The sequence below is a fragment of the Odontesthes bonariensis genome, chromosome 19, assembly GCF_027942865.1.
Source record: "Odontesthes bonariensis isolate fOdoBon6 chromosome 19, fOdoBon6.hap1, whole genome shotgun sequence".
Classification (NCBI taxonomy): Eukaryota; Metazoa; Chordata; class Actinopteri; order Atheriniformes; family Atherinopsidae; genus Odontesthes; species Odontesthes bonariensis.
The window spans coordinates 10,904,108-10,923,055 of NC_134524.1; the positions used below are offsets into that span (position 1 = coordinate 10,904,108).

An 18,948-nucleotide genomic window follows, 5' to 3' on the forward strand; every position below is an offset into this window, starting at 1 on the left:
ATTCCTGATTTAAAGAGGATCCCACATCTCATTGCTTCATCTCCTTCAGATCATAATGATAACCAGATACTTCTTCTAATTCACCCCAGTTTTCTCCCTGAACATGTGCTCCTCCCCTTCAACCAATGACAGTTAAGGTCAAGATAGCTTCCTGCTTGCGTCTCGACCTCTGTCGCCGGACCTCAAGATCAGACCTCCTCCCCTCCCCTCCCCTTTTTCTTCCTCCCCTCTCCTGCGTATCCTAGAGGCGTGCACGTGGCTGTCACTCTATCCCCAGCTGGACGGACACAAACACAAACTTCAAAAAAGGGAGGACAACTTCCAGGGCAGGACGCGCCCGGTTTCTCACCTTCGGCTTTTCCAGTGGATTTAACTAATCTGTCCAGCTTTTGGTGCTGAAGCGCACAAGGTTTGAGCGCAATTTGGCACCAGACGCATCTGTCAGCAAGTGCCACCTGGTGCCTGGAGCTGTCGAAATCATGCCGGCCGGGTTTCAGCAGCTCGGAGGAGAGGTAATCTTTATTTTTATTTATTCATTTTCTATCACGTAATTCATGTGAAGAGTTTTGTGTTGCAGGGAATTTTTGGAAAAGCCCGTGCGTATTTCGATGGGAAGATTTTACGCACGGATATATCTCTGGTGCACTCTTGGAGAAATGTCCTGCTTTTTTGGGAACTGTGTTTTTTCTCCTGTAGTCCAACAAATATGAAAAGCAACTTAAGATAAAGACATGTTGTTGTTTTTTTTGTTCCTTTTAGCTTGCATGATAGATTAAGAACAGCTCTGCATATACTGTAGACCCAAAAGGAGCTCTATGAGTGTGTGTGTGTGTGTGTGTGTGTGTGTGTCAGTGGGTAAATGTGTCCTGTAGAGAAAAAGTGCTTTGAGTGATCTCTAAAACAAGAAAAAAACCAGTTTAAATGCAGTCCATCTAAATCCTGTAAGATTTGGAAAAATCTAATCCAGTTAATTGTACTGCACTGCAGGGCCTAAAATCATTAATGACTGAAAAAAAATCACCAATCTATGATTAAGGCTTTTGCAACAGACAGTACGTTTATTGGGCCATCAGAGATCAGTATTGTGGGTTTATCATCAGCCATCTTGTCCAAATTGTTTCCACCACCAGCTGCTATTTTGGAGAAATATTTTCTAGGTTAAGCAGGTAAGGGTAAGGCTTTAAGTGTTATATTCCTGTGACTGTGGATTATTTAGAGTCCCCTGATTTTGAAAGAACAGGGTTGACAATTCTCTGATTTGTACCATAAAGGTGACAGTTCCTGAATCTGCTCTGATAAGTTTGTGGACATAGTTTGCACTTACATAGGTGGCGTATATAAGTTATTTTACATAAGATTAAGGGATCAGTGGAATGTTCTTTAGGGATATATCTGTAAAAGCATTATAATCTTGATAATAATATTGTAGTATTAATCACATACAATAAGGCTATAACTCAATGATGTGTGGTGACTTGGCCTACAGGTAGCCCAGAGCAGGTAGAGAAAAATTCCTGCTAGGTAATAAGTAAGTTGTAAATCATGCATCTGTAGTCAAATGCAGTTCAGGTTCAATAAAGGAGAACTGGCTACTTATGATTCACCTTTTCTGAGAAGGCACACGCATTCATGAACACACACCCTTCTGTTTTGGTTTTTAAATAATAAACAGCACTTATCCAAAGACTCAACATAGCAAGGTCAAGAAGCAGAGATAGCGACTTATTTGAACCTCTGACGTTCGGTCAAACTTTAGAGCTATATCTGATTTTAGTGTAAATATATAATAGTTACCATGATTTTATCACGAGACACATCAGTCAGTTTTACACATTGTTTTCCCTCATCTACAAAAAACCCCAATACGATACGAAATAAAGCTCAAATGTACCCATGAAATAGTTTTTTTAACCCTTTTATTCTGACCAGGCCCACATCACCGAAAGGTCAACTTTTCAGGAGGTCTTGTTGTCACCCTGATGGGTGAGAAATTCTCTGTTTATCCAGCATCTCCTTCCAGACTTGATTAGGTCAAAGCTTGCAGACCGTCGTCAGGTTTTTCAGGCACGATATCATCAGACTTTGTAGGCTAAGTAACTTGGGTTAGGGTTAGAGGGTGGTCCTTTGTGGAAACTTAAACTCTTTGCTGTTGGGGAGGATTTTAATTTCCCCCAAGGTCATCTCATCTGTCACCGTGGAAACAGGTGCCTGTGGCCTGATGGGAAACTACAGGGAAGCTAAAGTTCAGGCGAGTAGCCAGTGAAGTCATGGACGGCACTAAAGGGATTGTCTCTCATCAGGATCACAGTTATATATAGTTGATATTAGTTGAGCAGTGATATAAGTGTGTGTGTTTGAGTGTGTCTAATCCTATCTGGACACTTAAGCTCTCATATAATTTGCCATAAATACAGAGTTATAAAGACATTTCTCAGCATTATTCCCTGTATGAAAATTTAATTAGATATTCTTTTGTGATTTACCTATCTGTGTGCTTTTTGTGTGGGTTTGTTCTGCAGACGGTGACTGGAACCCTTGCTCTGTCAGTATTCACTGCTGTTCTGGGATCTCTAACTTTTGGCTACAACATCGGAGTCATTAATGCACCTCAGAAGGTAAAAAAAAGAAAAGAGCATTGATCACTCGGCTGACGTACGATATCCAGAGAATGATATCCAGAGAAATCGCTATGCTGCCAAGTGGCAGCTTGCAGCGTTTGACCGAATGTAAACTTAACTGTCCTGTTACCCTGACACATTCTGCATCATGTTATTGTTACCAGGTTAAGTGAAACGTCAGCTTTTCAGGCGGTGTTGTTGTCACCATGATGGCGCTGTGGCTATTCTGTTTATCTAGCAGCTTTTCACACAGTTTCTCCTGGTTTACTGATATATCAAGGTGGCATGTTTGACATCATAACACAGTTAGACATGATATTTAGATAACAAACTTGAAACTTGCTCCAGAAATAAAGTACGCTGCTGCTCATATTGCAGCCACATCTGCTGTTCCAGCATGGTGGCATGCACGGAAACTAAGTTGAAAAAAGTATCTAAAATGATTTATAGGTGCTTAAATTGTACATCACAGAACAGTTGAACATCCACTTGGCTATGTCATTATAAACTTAAAAGCGTAGAGTGTTGCTTGGTATGTGCATGGACACAAGAAAGTCTGTGCTAAGTCAGGCTTGTACTCAGCTGCTGGTATTTGGGGATCTGTTGATGAATTTGGTTTACTGCAAACACACTGAGCCGCTCAGTCTCTGTGTCTGTGGTATTTTCAGCATGTTTTGTTTGCCATTACAGTACATCTGTATTCACAAGAGGCTTGCGAAGCTTGCATGCAAGAGGCAAATGAGTATTAGCTGTATTTGATTCACTGATATGTTTGAGCCTTATATATTAATTATTACTCACAGAGCAGCTTTACATTGATGTATGCTTCGTGCTTTATATGGAAAATTTCAAATATAAAGCCAAAGATAGGTACATTTTAGACATGTGGTTAAAATAGTAAAATCAGAAGCCATGTGATCAAACAATTTTTTCACAGCAGCTGATTTTTAAGGGTCTAAGCTCCGAAGGTTGTTTAGGACAGTATTGTATCTGTAGTGTTTCTTCTTTTTCTTCTGCATTGTGTGTGAGCGTGGCAGCCTGGCAAATATTGGTTGATTTTATCATTAAAAAGGAAGCTGTTATAACACACACATATTAGGTCTAAACAGCACCAAACATAACATGTACACATAAACAATATGACCAAAATGTCACAACCCCGCATCTAGTGGTAATTATTTTACGCTGTAATGTTCATCTTCCAGCCTGTTGGCAGGATCCTCTTTAGATCTGGTCTGAACATGTTTTAATGATGCTTCTGAGTGAAAACTGAGAGTTTGTGCCACACAGCATGGCCTTGGTGGTGCGGCAAAGTGGGATGTTTCGCAGTGACACAGAAAGTCGTTGTGATTCAGACATGTCAGTCAAATCTTACGTCCGTTCCGAGACATCTTTGGGTTCGTCAAATAGGCGGGACAAAGTCTAACGATGAAATATGAACCAGGAAAATGGTGTAACTTATCAAAGGAGCCCTGGTACCACTTGTGACATGTATGACAGTTGTATGGCTCCACTATCTGCAAACACAAAAGCCTCTTGAACGTGTCCCCTAAACCCAACAGAAAGTTAGCCATTTTGTATTTAAATCAAGCTGTTTTTTGTTGTTGTTGTTTTGAAGGGTACGTTTGTGGTGCTGTGACAAATGTTAACATTACACCATGACACTAAAATTTGTTGTAAATTACACAGACATTATCTGATCTTCCCCAGACCTCACATGTAGGATAAGTGTCCAGGCTTGAGCAGATTTACATGCATGTATTCTGTTGTATTTACAGCGCCACCCAGTGGCAACAGGAAGTCATTCTTTTTAAATTGGATGAATTCACAGTTAATCTCCAAGGAGACCAACTTGAGCCAATTTAACCTTGGTCAGTCCTCAATGATGCCTCTTATTAAAAGTTGTGAGTTTCTTTACACTGTGGCCCTGGCAGCAGTACAAACATTAAAGGTCATCATGATAAAAGAAGTCAAAATCCTACCTAACACAGTAATCACAAATATAAGGTGGTGCCCCTGCAGCTTTAATAAACCCTGCTTGTTATTGAGCACCTCTCAGAGTTTTACAAACTTTGAAACAACTGAAATCAGTTCCATAACATGACTAATCTTTGCATCCCTGATAGATTATTGAGGAGGACTACAACGCAACATGGGTGCTCCGATACGGAGAACCCATATCCGCAGGGACACTCACCTCCCTCTGGTCGCTGTCTGTAGCCATCTTCTCCATTGGGGGCATGCTCTCCTCCTTCTGTGTGGGTTTCATCTCCGAGTGGCTGGGCAGGTAGGCAAATACAACATGTCACACTTTCAAATCATTACAACTGATTGTTGCCAGAGTGCTGAATGTAGCACGAACCCAAGCTTTGAAAATGTTTTCAAATGTAACCAACACGATCAAGTTGACTGATCTTATATTCACTGTAAGTTAAGGTTTCCAGCTTAGTTGGTGGCTGCATGGATGTATGTGCTGTCTGTTAAAGCAAAGCATCAATTTGAACTCATCTTCCTAATTGACCAAGGTATTTTAAAACTTCTGTTGTCATATATACACCGGACAAGTGAAACGCACAAGTTCATCATGTACATAAAGAGAGGAGGCACAAGATGGATGCAAAGTTTGTAGCAAATGTCATAAACTAAATGATCTCATACAAAAACAGAAACAGAAACTAAAAGCAAAAAATGGGAGGAGTTTTCTGAGGTGTTTGCATCATAATTATTTTCTATTGACATATACTCCAAGAATTAATGTTGTAAAAGTTTTTGCTTTAATTTCAATAAAAAATACAACTTTATTTCTTTGATATAACATTTCTTTTGCTATCTCAGGCCTGGTCAACCCTTTTAATCTTCAATGATAACATCACTGTCTCTGTGTTCATTTCTGTATATAAATCTAAAATTGATCCTTATGTTGAGGCTCAGTCATTCAGAGGGACCTCGTCCAGATTGTTTCATGGCGACCCAGTTTCCTGCTGTAACCAGAGCTGGGATGCAAACTGGACTTCAGCCCTCAGCCTCCGTTGAGGCTGAAAGGGGATCTTAACAGAGCTGGCGGCACTGGGTCAGAAGGGGTGTGGAGGAGTGTGGGGTGGGGGTGGGAGCGTTCACCGTGTGCGCACTAAGAACACAGTCTTCCTAAAAAAAAGCAGCTGTCACTGGTGTTGCTGGTAAAGCTGCCGTGACTTCTGAGGTCAAAAGGTAGAAGCAACCCTAGCGTCCTGTGAAAATAGAGGTCATCTTTAACAGGGGTCTTATTGTTCGGTGGGTGACAAAATCAGAGGTTGGAAAACCTTGTGAAAATGGCATTCATGTTTCTGCTCTTACTTTAGGGTTTAACCGTGTGTGCAGAATAAGTGTAGCTCTGTGCAGTGGAACATTTCTCTGGCTCATCTTAAATATCAGGTTAAGGCTTGTACAGCATGTGACAACGTTGTGACATCACACCCTGAAACCAGCCAAACCTGAGTGCCACTCACAGAAGTGTGAAAGCACCAGTGCACGTACACCGAGAATGAAGTATTTAGTAAAGTAGGATTTAAAGAGTCTTATATTTCAAGCTTTTTATGTATGAAAATGGTTGGAAAACTTACGGAGTTATTCCTCCTCACATAGGACTCGTTAAGTCTGAGCTTTTCTTCTATTACCGAAGACAACTATAATTCATTTCAATTCATTTGAATCTTTATTATAAGATTAAATAAAGTTTTATCTATAAAACAAATGCCACTTCAAAGGGACTATATAACATTTTGACTTAATCTCAGCCTAGTTGCGAATTTTGACATAATCAAAACAAAAAATGAGCAGCTGCTTCACGTCCCATAAAATGATAATTGGATTGTATTTATAAAGTGCTTTTTCTCAAAATGCTTTGATACTACAAGCCGCATTCAACCATTCACTCACACACTCATATAGCATTTCTCTATAGTGTAGAGGCTACACAGGGCTTTTTCTCTCTCACACACATTTACACACATGGGGTTCAATTTCTCGCCAGGGGACATTTTGACATCTTCAGGGAAGCCAGGAATCAAACCACCAACCATCCAATTGCCAGACGACAGCTTTTCCTCCTTAGCTACAGGCGCCCAAAATATAAATCTGCCCAAACAGAGCAGACTAAGTTTGACACATTATGTAAAAATCACTTTTTTCTGTTCTTGGAAGTCACCAGCAAGTGTAAAACCGGGCGTTTCTTTTACTTCCCCTTTGTTAGAAAGTTCCTCATTTATAGCTATTCTGATTTTTTATTTCAAAAGCACGTCACTTGTCGAAATCACTCCACCTCCTCTGCTGAGCCTCGACCTCTGAGCCCAGCTCCACGTCCTGCTGTCAGCTGTACTGAGGAGCAGGCATCTTACATCTACCACAACCCTCAGAGGATATAAGAGCACAGCAGACAGTCCTGTTTCAACAAGTTAGCTAAAGACTGTGTATGTGCAGCAAACACTTTTCATCTAACTTTTAGAACAACTTGAACCAGTTCAACACTGGACTAAAGAAACTGAGACACAAAGAGGGATCAGCCCCGACTCTCAGTGCCTGAACTTCAGACCAGGGAGTGTTGGCAGGGTTCAGCACTTATCTCCACTCCTCAAAACAGTGAGACAAGAGCCACTGTGTTTAAACCAACAGGTATTTTCTCAATGGGACCTCAGAAAAATGTGTCAAATAGTTAAAAAAGATATCTTATTTAAAGCCCTTTTTAGACACAGGTTACACATGAATGGCTTAATAAATCTGTTCAAGCAGTGGCACAATATTTGCCATTTGCACAAGATTGGACAGTACAGCGAGGGAGATATGACTCTAAAATCCTGATAGAGTCCAAATCGTCTTAAAACGTCATGCCATATTGCTACAATTCATTTTAACATGTCAAGTCACTGTTTTTGAGTGAAACATTTCTGCTCTGGTCAGAATAAGTGAAGAATCATGCTTTTGTGATACTGTACGTGTGGAACCATAATGACCTATAAAACTGTAATGGAACAAAGAAGGTTGAACTTTAGTAACAAAAAACAAGTTCTCAAATTCAAATTAGATTTGAATATATATTCATGATGTCTGAGGGGATCGTTGTATTCTCTTAAAAGAACTGAATGCCTGTCACATGATTTGTGACGATACCGCTGCGTACTGCTTCAAGTTTCCCTTGATAGTTAAAAAACAATTAATGTATCAATTTCCAGAACTTTTAACATCTCAAATAAAGAAGTACAGAAGTTTCACTGACGAGTGAAGGAACTTGCTGCCACCATGAGTGTTTCTGTATAATACTGCCCTCTGGAGGCTAAACTCCACACGCAGTGAATATAAGTGTACTCACCGTGTGGAGTCACTGAATCGAGCGCTCATCTCTTTTATGTTTACACTGTTTCATAAAGAAATGGGCTACACCTGGATCATGTTAGATGGTATGACATCTAACATTTGAGCAGTAACATTTCAAAGAGGCTTGTCTGTGCTTCTTCCAGGAGGAAAGCCATGCTCATGAACAACATGTTTGCCTTTATGGGTGGAAGTCTGATGGGAATGTCTAAGCTCTGTAGCTCCTTTGAAATGATGATCCTTGGGCGTTTCGTCATTGGTGCCTACTGTGGTGAGTCTTCCACCGCTCTGTTCCCCGTTTCGTTCTCGTTATGTATGTTCAAGTCTTTTTATTCATTTGTTTTTTATTGCAGTGTTGCAGTTGTTCATCTCCCTCATGACTGATTTTTGGTCACTCATCCATCTTTTCCTATGAACAGGGTTGGCATCTGGGCTGACACCAATGTATGTGGGTGAGATAGCGCCAACGAGTCTTCGAGGGGCTCTGGGCACACTGCACCAACTGGCTATAGTCACTGGCATTCTCATAGCACAGGTATAGTATGGGAGGCATATTTGGACTTGCCTCACTTCTCCCCCTCAACTCTCCAAACTTTTAGTCTTGCTGCTTCTTCCCACTTTTTTCTGAACTTACTCCCTTTTCCTGTACTTCCATGAAGTATTCTATCCACTGTAGCACAAAAGCTCTTCCCTCGTGTCCCATCAGTCCCATTAGTTTTTTGTAAAAGCGTTTACTTTTACAGTTTATGTGCTCTTGAACTTGTTTCCTCTCTTCATGCAGATCCTTGGGCTGGAGTCCTTACTCGGCAGTGAGCACTTGTGGCCTGTTCTGATGGGTCTAACTGTTGTACCGACTGTGCTACAAATGGGTCTGCTGCCCTTCTGCCCCGAGAGCCCTCGTTTTCTCTATATCATCCGGTGTCAGGAGCACCATGCTAAGAGTGGTGAGTGAGATTGGAGCGCTCAACACAGCTCTGCAGACACCTCTAAGACAAGGACTGTCCACAGCCGGTCCTCGAGGGCCGCTGTCCTGCAGGTTTTAGGTGTTTCCCTGCTTCAACACACCTGATTCAGATCAAGGCATCATTGGCTGGCTTGTGCAGAACTTACCAATCTTTTGAAGAAATCCATTTAATCTGGATGAGGTGTGTTGAAGCAGGGTAACACCTAAAACCTGCAGGACAGCGGCCCTCGAGGACCGACTTTGGACCTTAGTTTAGTATGATTATCATTCACTTTTAAGAGTAACCCTAACATCATACATAACATTTAGGAGGAAGACATGGTTTTATGAAACAATTTGTTGAGAAGTAGTGAGAAGTAAAAGTTGTATCCAGTGTTTCTTGGACCACAATCTATGTGAGAAATTTTGATTTAGGCTATGTTCAACACAATAAACAAAAGAGACACTGGACGATATATGTCACCAATAGCCATTTGTGTTTTTGCTTTGGTCACAATAGTTGGATCATGGAGCACAAACATTTTTTTATGCTGTGAACTATTCCCCGAATTCACCCAAGAAATACAAAATTGCCCCAACTTCAACAACTAATTTTACTTAACTTTCCTTACTACTCACATTATGATACTATTGGATCTGATAATGCAAGCTTTGTGAAGCTTTCTGCCTTTTCCACCCTAATTTGTCTTTAAAATAAATAGCTAAAATGCCCTCTTTTGGTGGGCTAAAACCCTTGTTGCGTTTCTTCTTTGTGCAGGCTTGAGGAGGTTAACAGGCCGGCAGGATGTTGGCGACATGCTAGCAGAGATGAAGGAAGAGAAGAGGAGGATGGACATGGAGAGGAAGGTGTCCATCCCTGAGCTCTTCCGTTCCCCTCTTTATCGCCAGCCTATCATCATTTCCATCCTCCTGCAGTTCTCCCAGCAGCTATCTGGGGTCAATGCAGTGAGTCTTTTTTCACTGGCATTTATAAACGGTTATTGATCTGCACCTATAAAATGACACCACTCGTTACTTTTTGCACCACAGTGACATCAGTACAACTTACATAATGTCCTATTTATAAATGTCCTAAAGCACGTTGACCTAAACTAAACGTGTGAAAAAACTCCTGCAGATCTTCTACTACTCCACCAGTATCTTCATGAAAGCAGGAGTCCAGAGTCCAGTCTACGCCACCATAGGAGCCGGAGTCGTAAACTGTGCCTTCACCGTGGTCTCGGTGAGGATGCACACTAATATCCCTTTATCTTGGCTTTTTGATGTCTTCCTCACAGGAAATGTACCTTTAGGTGTTGAATCTGTTTCAGACAGCACAATAAAGACTACAGTCCTGCAATGAACTTCTCTGAGTCAATCAGTGTCTCCATTACTGTTTAACACTGTTATCAAAGAGTAAATAAGATAAAAAAAAAGGAGGCTGGTTCACTTGTTTCTTTGGCCAGATTGTCAAAATACTCCTTTATTCAAGTGGGTCAAGTTTGATTTGTCATGATGACGTGACAATGTTTTCGTGCCATTAAATAGGTGAAGCAATGATTTTAGGGTTACATGTCCGTTAGCAGCTCCAGCACTTTGGATTAGATAAAAGGACCTAAGCAAACCTTAAATAGACTATTATGGATTACATAATGCATAGTGGATAATTGCTAATGATTTCAGTGATCGTGACTTTTCTTCTTTCACTGGAAAGAGGGTGATAGTAATTATTTTAACTGAAAAGTCTTCAAAACTCTGAGCTAAAGCGTCATGTTTTACAGCCTCTGTGAGAGGGGGTATAAATTATGTGACCCTTCTTGTTCTATCTAAAGAAATCTTACAGTACAAATTTGTAGACATTATTTTATTTCATGATGAAACGCATGTAAAACTGTCATTACCGTTAGTCTCAGATGTTGTTGTTTGCTGCTACTTAGCCAATGCTAGCCAGCTAACATGATGAAATTGCTGTGAATATGGTCAACATAATTTCTGTATTGTATTGCTCCTTATGTCCAAGCTCAGTCTCTAAGAGCTGTTGGCATGTGTGCGAACCTTCAACCTTCACGAGAATGAGATTTTACAACAAAATCAGTGATGAGCTAACTGAAGTAGAATATGTTCAACTTTGCTCAATTTGGCTACTGAGGATAACAGCCTCTGTTAATCTATTTCCCCTCTTATGTACAGCTTTTCCTTGTGGAGAGGATGGGTCGACGGACACTCCACATGTTCGGACTGGGAGGAATGTGCATTTGTGCCATCATCATGACCATGGCTCTGGCTTTACTGGTGAATAACTCAAAGATCTGAGTGCTCTGTACTATTGTAGGTATTTCATCAACTAGTATTACCAATCTCAACAAACCTCTGACTCCTATTTTCTTCCGCTTGACAGGACACTGTTCCTTGGATGAGCTACATCAGCATGCTGGCCATCTTTGGCTTTGTGGCCTTCTTTGAGGTTGGCCCAGGTCCCATCCCCTGGTTCTTTGTAGCTGAGCTTTTTTCTCAAGGTCCAAGGCCAGCTGCCATGGCTGTGGCAGGCTTTTCCAATTGGACAGCCAACTTTATCATTGGCATGAGCTTCCAATATATTGCAGTGAGTACCCTCAACACTCAACACTTTTTTTCTTAAATCTTCCTTTTCTAATTACCTCTCTATTCATGATTCCATCCTTTCAGGACCTTTGTGGGCCGTATGTTTTCCTGATCTTCGCAGCACTCCTCCTTTTCTTCCTCGTATACACATTCTTCCGAGTGCCAGAGACCAGGGGAAAGACCTTTGACCAGATTTCAGCCAGCTTTAATCAGCGCTCAGGAGGGATGATGGATATGGACATGGATATGGACAAGCCTAGCACTGAACTTGACTACTTGGGGGAGGAAAGCATCAACTGAGAAATCCCTGTCAAAAAAAAAAAAAAAAAAAAATCTGAAAACAACTTTGAGATGAACCTTGTATATGGACCCAACTCCAAACTTTTATTTGCCATGTATTTATTTTAGTTCTATTATATCCATATATAGATTGTGGTGCCAAAGCAGTGTTGAGTGTGTGACAGTTTGGATGTTTTGGGATCATCCTTGGCTGATACTACAGTAAAGGAGTAATTGTGTTGAATTCTGCCTTGATAAAGGCTGCAAACCAGCAGGTTTAGAAACTGACTGAAATACTTTCAAGGAACAATATGGACTGGTGAGGCACTGACTGCCAATGCGATAGGATATTATTCCTACGCACTCAGTTGCTATATTGACGGATGGAGCGGAGAGATTTGAGTTCTTGCACTTTAAAGACATCCAAAGCTTTCCAGGTTTGGAAGTAAAGAAACTGTAGGAAGTTGATGTAACTTGCCCATTTTCACTTAAGATGGGAACACACTAAAGGATAATGAAATAGGATTTTCCAGTTTAAATGAAAGCTAAGATCTAAGTTCAGAGAACTTCAGATGAATGCATTTAGAGTTCTTGGATACATTCATGATTCAGGAACCGTTTCAGAAAGGATTTGTAGAAACAATGCATTTCAGGTGGTGATCAGCTTGAAAATCTTTCAAATATGAACCCCTGCAACATGCTAGCTCTCTCTAATCAACCACAACTGGACAGAAGAAACTGCAAAACTTTACTTTCAGTTTCATGTGTTCCCAACTTAAGTGTTTTTCTTAATTAGAAACTTGTGGCATGACCTGCAGAAATACCGCTTTCAAAAGAAAACATTTTGGTAAATCATGTATATAGTGTGTTTGTTGTTTGAGGGTCGAGTTTAAATTCTTTATGTACTCTGTTGGCGTTTGGTTTCGTAAACATAAACCCAATATGCAAAATGTGCAATCATGCAGGTGGCATTTAAGTAGATTTTGTAATCATGCAAGCATCAACTTTGTGTTTTATCTTTAAATCTGTCACGTTTGTGGTCTGTCATTTAAAAAAAAAAAAAAAAAAAAAAAGTTTTGAGATTGTTCAAAGGACCTGCAATTTAATGCTGTGGTTGTACAATTGTTGTAAATAATTTTACTGAAAACACCAAAAGGCCTCTGTCAATTTCTAACAAGTAGAAATTGTCTCAAGTTCAATTTTAAAAGGAGAAAAAAAAAAAGCAAATGGGCTGACATGATACATGATTTTAATTAGCATTTTAAGTACAGATTGCACATAATCCCCTCTAAAGAAAAGCACAAATAAAACTCAGGAAATAAAGTTCTTCAATCCATCCTTAGGCGAGGAAATAAAAGGAGCTGATTCAGGTGGTAAGAGAACTTAACTGACTCCCATTATGTACCACCAACTGCACACCTGATTGGGTTTCTCGTCAATCAAATTAAAAAGCTAAATAAAAAACAAGGCTGGTTCCTCTAAACCACTTGATGTACCCCATCTGATCAATTAAAGAAAAGGTTCTTTTTAAGAGGGGTTGGAATAACTGGGCTACCAAGCAGATTGTCCATTCTATTCCATTTTTCTTTTTAAAGATGCATTTCTATCCTCCAAATATGCACCAACCAGTATCCCCTTTCTTCTTCACTCAGTTCCTCTCCAAAATGTGAGAGCCTCGACAGGACAACACAAGACGAGGGGAGAAGGAGGTCAGAGGGGTGACAGTGAGACGGGGTGGGGCGGGTTGGAGGATGGGGGAGTGCAGGGAGGGGAGAGCAGTGCATAGGTCCAGTCCTCCAACCCTAGGACCTACAAGAAACAAAATAAGGGAAAATAAAAACACAAAAAGAGGCAAAGGGATTGAAAAAGACTAAAGAAACAAAAACAAGACGCCTCTAATCCTGAAACAAGGATTGGATACACTGGTCTGAAATCCTAGCATCCAGAGTTTGAATCTAAAAATCTGTTCCCTATATTTAACAAAACAGTCCAAAAAAAACAAAACAAAAAAAAGAAAGATTCTTTAAGACTCTAAAATCTTTTCATCTTAAACTTTACTTAACAGCCTTTTAATGTCCATCACAAGGCACTCTGAGCGGAAGCCAATATGGCACGAGGAGTGCAACCCAGCCCCGTTCTGTGCCCACCCTGCCCAACCCGGGGCTGCTCAGCTTTACTGCGGGGTCCCACCTCTTGCCCAGGCTCATGAGCGAGGAAGTCACTCTGATGGTGCTTCAACTGTTGTGGCAGCTGCCTGCTGAGAAGCAAACAAATAGGAGTGTCAACACAACAACCTGCATAGAAAAACAAGACAGTTCCAACACCTTACCTCTGGTGATTCTGATGTTTTAGGAGAGGTTTTTGGGGAGGTCTTTGGCGATTTTGAAGCAGATTTCAGGTCTGTTTGGTTAGATGACGGAGGTGGGGTGCCAGGCTCTGACGCAGACTTCTCTGTATCATTCTTCAGAGAACACACAAAGATCTTAAGTTTTAGTTCTTTGTTAATACGTGCAAACAAAGGGTGCATTTAACATACAATGGGACCAACCTAATACAACTGATCCTAATGCCATGTTTGAGAATTTAAATCCAAATTAAAGAGGGATTTTTTGCATGATACACACCTTAGACACTGATGGTTCTTGTGTAGAGGAGCATGGTACATCATTAATTCTGACGAAATCACTGAATTTAGTAAACTGCTACAAAGCCGACAGCGCTCCATGACTGCTGAATAATCAGATTATGGAGCTCATAGCCCAATTCAAGGCTTAGTCCAAGACAATTTTGTTCGACTTTGAAGTTTGCTAAAAGCAGCCTTTCGGCTCAAAAGAGCAGCATTCATTCGTTTCATACAGATATTCTGCATTTGATCAGTCAGTCGTATCTAAGAAGTGGCTCACTGAACATTACCTTTATGCATCATCACAAAAAAAAGAAGAAAATCACTTGCTTTTGAGGTAGAGGACTCCGACTGTCTTTGCCTGCGTCGTCTAGATGGGCGGCGTGGTTTCTGACCTTGGCCCTCTGCCGTCTCTCCGTTGGTTTGGGGGCCCTCGGGGGCCTCCACCTGCTTCACCTCGTCCTGTTTCACCTCCTCCTGCTGCTGCTTCACCTCCTCCTGCTCCTTGGCGTCCTGCTTCACCTCCACCTGCTCCTTGGCGTCCTGCTTCACCTCCACCTGCTCCTTGGCGTCCTGCTTCACCTCGTCCTGCTCCTTGGCGTCCTCCGGAGCAGGTGGTCTCTGGTCGTCAGCAGACTGATCAGGAGGTGGGCGAGGGCGGAACGGTCTGAATTCACAGAAGAGCATATTAAAAAAAGTCTGGAGTTTATAGGAATTTTGCTTTTCTTTGAGAAAAGTTAGGTTACCTGCGATATGGGCGCCAGAATCTGCGCCGTGGTGGCCTCTGCTCGCCCTCCTCAACTTCAGCCTTCTGTTCCCCAACTTCATCCTGACAAAGAACACCAAGAATCACAATTTCGACTTCAAGTTATTACAAAAGCAGCCCCCCCACCTTCCCCATCCTTCCGTTTACATTTTGTGTCGGCGGTCGTGGTCTGCGGGGCCTGCGGCGGCGCTGTGGAGGCCTCTCTGCTTCATTCTCCACTGATCCCTCTGTTTCAGGTGCAGGGCCTTGGCCATCAGTTGGCTTACTCTGGTCACCAGGCCGAGGGCTGCGGGGAAAGAATCGTCGGCGGAAGCGACGTTTGTTGGGGGCATAGCGACTGCCTTTTACTGGAACCCCACCCGGACCAGTCACGTTGGCTGCTTCTGAGCCCTGAGGAGACAAAAGGGACGCAAATGATCATTTAAGTCGTTTTGAACAGTTAAGAAAATGCTCCAATAATCCAAACATCCCTTGATTCTTACCTTAGCTGCCTCAATTACGTCAAACTCTACAACCTCCCCATCTCCAACGCTACGAAGGAATTTCCGAGGATTGTTCTTCTTAATAGCGGTCTGAGGACACAAGTTTATCATCAAAAAGGGAAGTACCATCACATCATATAAAGATTAGTTAGCTTATTGTATTACCTGATGCACAAATACATCTTCTTTAGTGTCATTCCTGTAAGAAACCACAACTGACTATTAGCAGTGATGGGGCTTTCAGGTAAATACTTTAGATTGTTGGCTCCAAAAATGTTACCTGTTTATGAAGCCGTAGCCATTACGCACATTAAACCATTTCACTGTGCCTTGAACCGATGTGGCTGCAACAGGAGCACAGGATTAAGAAGAGTCCCACATTCAATTAAGACACCGTGACATGCAGGAATTTCAAGAACAAACTGTTATCTTGCTTGGAATAATGGCAGCCTGACTTTCAACATCAATCATTAACAGTAAGACTTTGAAACCAGGCCTGCGCGAGGTCACAAGGGAGAGGTGCTGAGCAACATAACCAGATCAACACCTCAAAAAAGAAAAGTCGCACAAACAATTTAACCATTAACCTTCATTGCGAAGACCAGCAGCGAGAAGATGGCTCCGAGAACCACTTCAAGCGTTTAATTAGTACTTTCGCCCTTTAGTACAATGATTTGCAGCTGTGAGGGCGCGTGCGCATAAGCTCGTAACAGCTGATAAAGACGAATTAGGTCAAATGTTCGCAATATCAGGTCAGCAAGCTCTTCCACAAAGCTTCCACCATATTAATTCACACAAAGCTGTAATAAACTAAAGTCTAATTTAAGTCATTACCTTGTATACATATATTTAAAAGTTTTATAAGCCTCATGAACTCCGAAGGTTCGATTTCCTTTGTATAATTACGTCCCACAAAACCATGACAAAAACTCACCCAACACGTGTTGCAAAAAAAAGAGAAACGCACCATGGTATCGCAGTGATTTATTGTCATCTGTTGACTCAACTTCGGCCTTACCTTACTGTAGCTGCCAAACAACTTTCACACGTCATGGAGTCAAAAATGACAACAAACGTCATGCAACACCACTTTATGGAGTTTATTCAAACTAAAAACGCCTACAATTCCAACGGAACACCTGTAACAATTCCTAGATAACCAAACGGACTAATTTGAGGTTTAGTCAAACTCCACACCCACCTATGACTTTCCTCTCCGGCTGTGGTTTGTCTTCCACCGGCGCGGATGGTGGAGCGCTCTGCGTCTCGACGTCGCTCATGCTCGCTGTTGGACTGCTACACTTTCAGCCCTCTATCCCCTCCCTCTTGTTCCTCACGAAACTTTTTTCTCCACCACGGCTAAGTTTTTATCCCGACAACCCTCCGCGCTGCCGGTCGAAAGCCGCGCCCTCATTGGTTTCACAGGAGCTCGGGGTGGAACCTGATTGGTCGTGCGAGGTCGGCAATTGGGTGGGAAAAATTGACAGGTGGACGACAGGTATGTCAGGAAGTGCCTGATTTTTTTAATTTTTTTTACACTGGAAGGAGTTTCCCGGTTTATGACAGCCTGTCACATTTTATTGGTCATTTTTAGGAAAAACGTCTTTATAAGAAGAGACTTTGACAAGCTAATTTATGATTAGCTTGTTAAAAGCCCGAGTAAATATAACTAATTGTTTTGATTTCACAACTGCGCAGTGCTCTTGTCTTATCTGCTTATGAAAATGATAAATAAAATGTTAAAAATCTGACCTCTTTAAACTACAACATGCTAGTAAGATGTTTTCTTACTAAATTGCTCTAATGTTTCCACAATATACTAAATAATGTTGGACCAATAAAGGATTACCCTCTGAAGGATACATTTTGTAACATTTAGAGGCCTTGACTGTTACAGTTGCTACCAGTTATTTGACAAGTTGGTATATAAGTCAGACTGACTACTTTTTACTTTTTAGATATTTATGTAGCAGAATAAGAAAAATAAAATGTAGGCACTGCGTTAAAAAAAGTATTAATATTATATATTATTAATGATCATTTCACCAGTATTTTGCTCTGGAGATACAATAAACAGTTATTTCAGGTTTATTGGCAGAGGTTAGTTTCAACCTGTTGATGAACCTTATTAGAACAATACTGTTTTCAACCAGCAGGGGGAGGCAAACTCTATGAACGCATCCAAGACGATGTACACATACTATTGATGGTGATGAGGGTTTTATTGTTATTTCTCCAGTCAGAGGAGCTGCATATGAAGGGATAAACTGTTCAGACCATTGTTAAATTAATAGATGTACTTGTTGATAATTACCATTTTCCTTTCCTGAACTCAGTGAAGAGTTTCTCCACAGAAAAAAGGTGACCATAAAATGTGCTTTTATATTGGATTTGATTGCTGGATTTAAAGGTAGGGTAGGAGATCCTGGATTTTGAGTCCAGCGAAGCTGCATTTTAAAAATACACCGGTAAAAAGTCCCAACCCTTTTCTTCACTTTTCCCCCGAAGGCACGCCTCTAGAGTACATGAACGCGCACGAGCACGAAGGTGCACGAGCGCTGTTCTGACAGCAAGCATCGATCGTTGCCGTATTTAGTATTTAGTATTTAGTTTATGCTAACTATACGTTTAATAATGCTAGGTGCTAGCCAAGCTGGCTCTGGTTTAGCTTCCTGCCAAGCTTCTGGACGTTCACGGAGCAGGGTACGCGCACAGGGGGAAGGAAGGGGAGGGGGAGGGGGAGGGAGGAGCAGATTGCAGTTTGATAGACGGCATCAGAATCCAATCATTGTGAACGGTCCGTTCACAATGATTGGATAGTGTTTTTCCTAGATTGTACGTTCTAGAGGCCACTAAAACTTTTCATATTTGTGTCAAAACTTTTAATTAATTGGTTGCAATGGGGGTGTGAAGAGTATTTCAAGCAATATGTAAAAAAATGTTCCAGAAAAAGATCCCCTACCCCGCCTTTAATGTGCGTAGAAGCTTTTTAGACATTTTATCGTTATTTCAACCTGTGAACAAAAACTTTTAGAAATAGTCTCTATAATGACCAGCTCGTGCGTTTTTTTTTTTTTTTTTTTTTTTTGTAACCTTTGTATTTAGAGCCTCGGCTTCATCTAACTGCAATCATTTAATTTTAATTTTGCCTCCTAAGTGCAGCTCACATAGGTCATAGGACTCCAATTTCACGGCACTAAATTTAACTTAGCCTCTCTGAGAACAGCCAAGTTCAACTACAACATTTTCTGCACGCTTGTGGCCACGAGTGTCATACTGACAAACTGATTTAG

The 18,948-nt window shown here is 41.2% G+C and overlaps 2 protein-coding genes across 3 annotated transcripts; one reads left to right on the forward strand and one right to left on the reverse strand.

The window, feature by feature from the left end:
• The first annotated feature begins 234 nt into the window (after positions 1 to 234).
• LOC142368439 (solute carrier family 2, facilitated glucose transporter member 4-like) lies at positions 235 to 13,204 on the forward strand. Its single transcript, XM_075450604.1, has 11 exons — positions 235 to 512; positions 2,520 to 2,615; positions 4,745 to 4,905; positions 8,108 to 8,232; positions 8,381 to 8,496; positions 8,743 to 8,905; positions 9,683 to 9,870; positions 10,043 to 10,147; positions 11,095 to 11,196; positions 11,303 to 11,506; positions 11,590 to 13,204. The coding sequence occupies exons 1-11, from the start codon at positions 480 to 482 to the stop codon at positions 11,803 to 11,805; spliced, it is 1,509 nt and encodes a 502-aa protein (XP_075306719.1). The 5' UTR covers positions 235 to 479; the 3' UTR covers positions 11,806 to 13,204.
• On the reverse strand, positions 13,017 to 17,058 carry LOC142368440 (Y-box-binding protein 2-B-like). Of its 2 annotated transcripts, none has more exons than XM_075450606.1 (10): positions 16,857 to 17,058; positions 15,936 to 15,999; positions 15,821 to 15,854; positions 15,656 to 15,745; positions 15,321 to 15,563; positions 15,154 to 15,236; positions 14,738 to 15,074; positions 14,114 to 14,245; positions 13,975 to 14,038; positions 13,017 to 13,593 (listed from the first exon to the last, which is right to left on the reverse strand). In XM_075450606.1, the coding sequence occupies exons 1-9, from the start codon at positions 16,933 to 16,935 to the stop codon at positions 14,003 to 14,005; spliced, it is 1,098 nt and encodes a 365-aa protein (XP_075306721.1). In that variant the 5' UTR covers positions 16,936 to 17,058; the 3' UTR covers positions 13,017 to 13,593; positions 13,975 to 14,002. The 2 variants fall into 2 exon arrangements, with proteins under 2 accessions (XP_075306721.1, XP_075306720.1); XM_075450605.1 differs by having other exon boundaries at positions 13,975 to 14,041; positions 16,857 to 17,057.
• Between the last annotated feature and the right edge of the window lie 1,890 nt (positions 17,059 to 18,948).

Excerpts from the sequence above, each read along its gene's own strand:
- LOC142368439 (XM_075450604.1), top strand. The coding sequence starts at position 480 with ATGCCGGCCGGGTTTCAGCAGCTCGGAGGAGAG. Across the intron at positions 8,497-8,742 it reads CTGGCATTCTCATAGCACAG|ATCCTTGGGCTGGAGTCCTT; the intron begins GTATAGTATGGG and ends CTCTTCATGCAG. Across the intron at positions 9,871-10,042 it reads AGCTATCTGGGGTCAATGCA|ATCTTCTACTACTCCACCAG; the intron begins GTGAGTCTTTTT and ends AAACTCCTGCAG.
- LOC142368440 (XM_075450605.1), bottom strand. The coding sequence starts at position 16,935 with ATGAGCGACGTCGAGACGCAGAGCGCTCCACCATCCGCGCCGGTGGAA. Across the intron at positions 15,564-15,655 it reads ACGTAATTGAGGCAGCTAAG|GGCTCAGAAGCAGCCAACGT; the intron begins GTAAGAATCAAG and ends TTGTCTCCTCAG. Across the intron at positions 15,075-15,153 it reads TTCTGGCGCCCATATCGCAG|ACCGTTCCGCCCTCGCCCAC; the intron begins GTAACCTAACTT and ends CTGTGAATTCAG.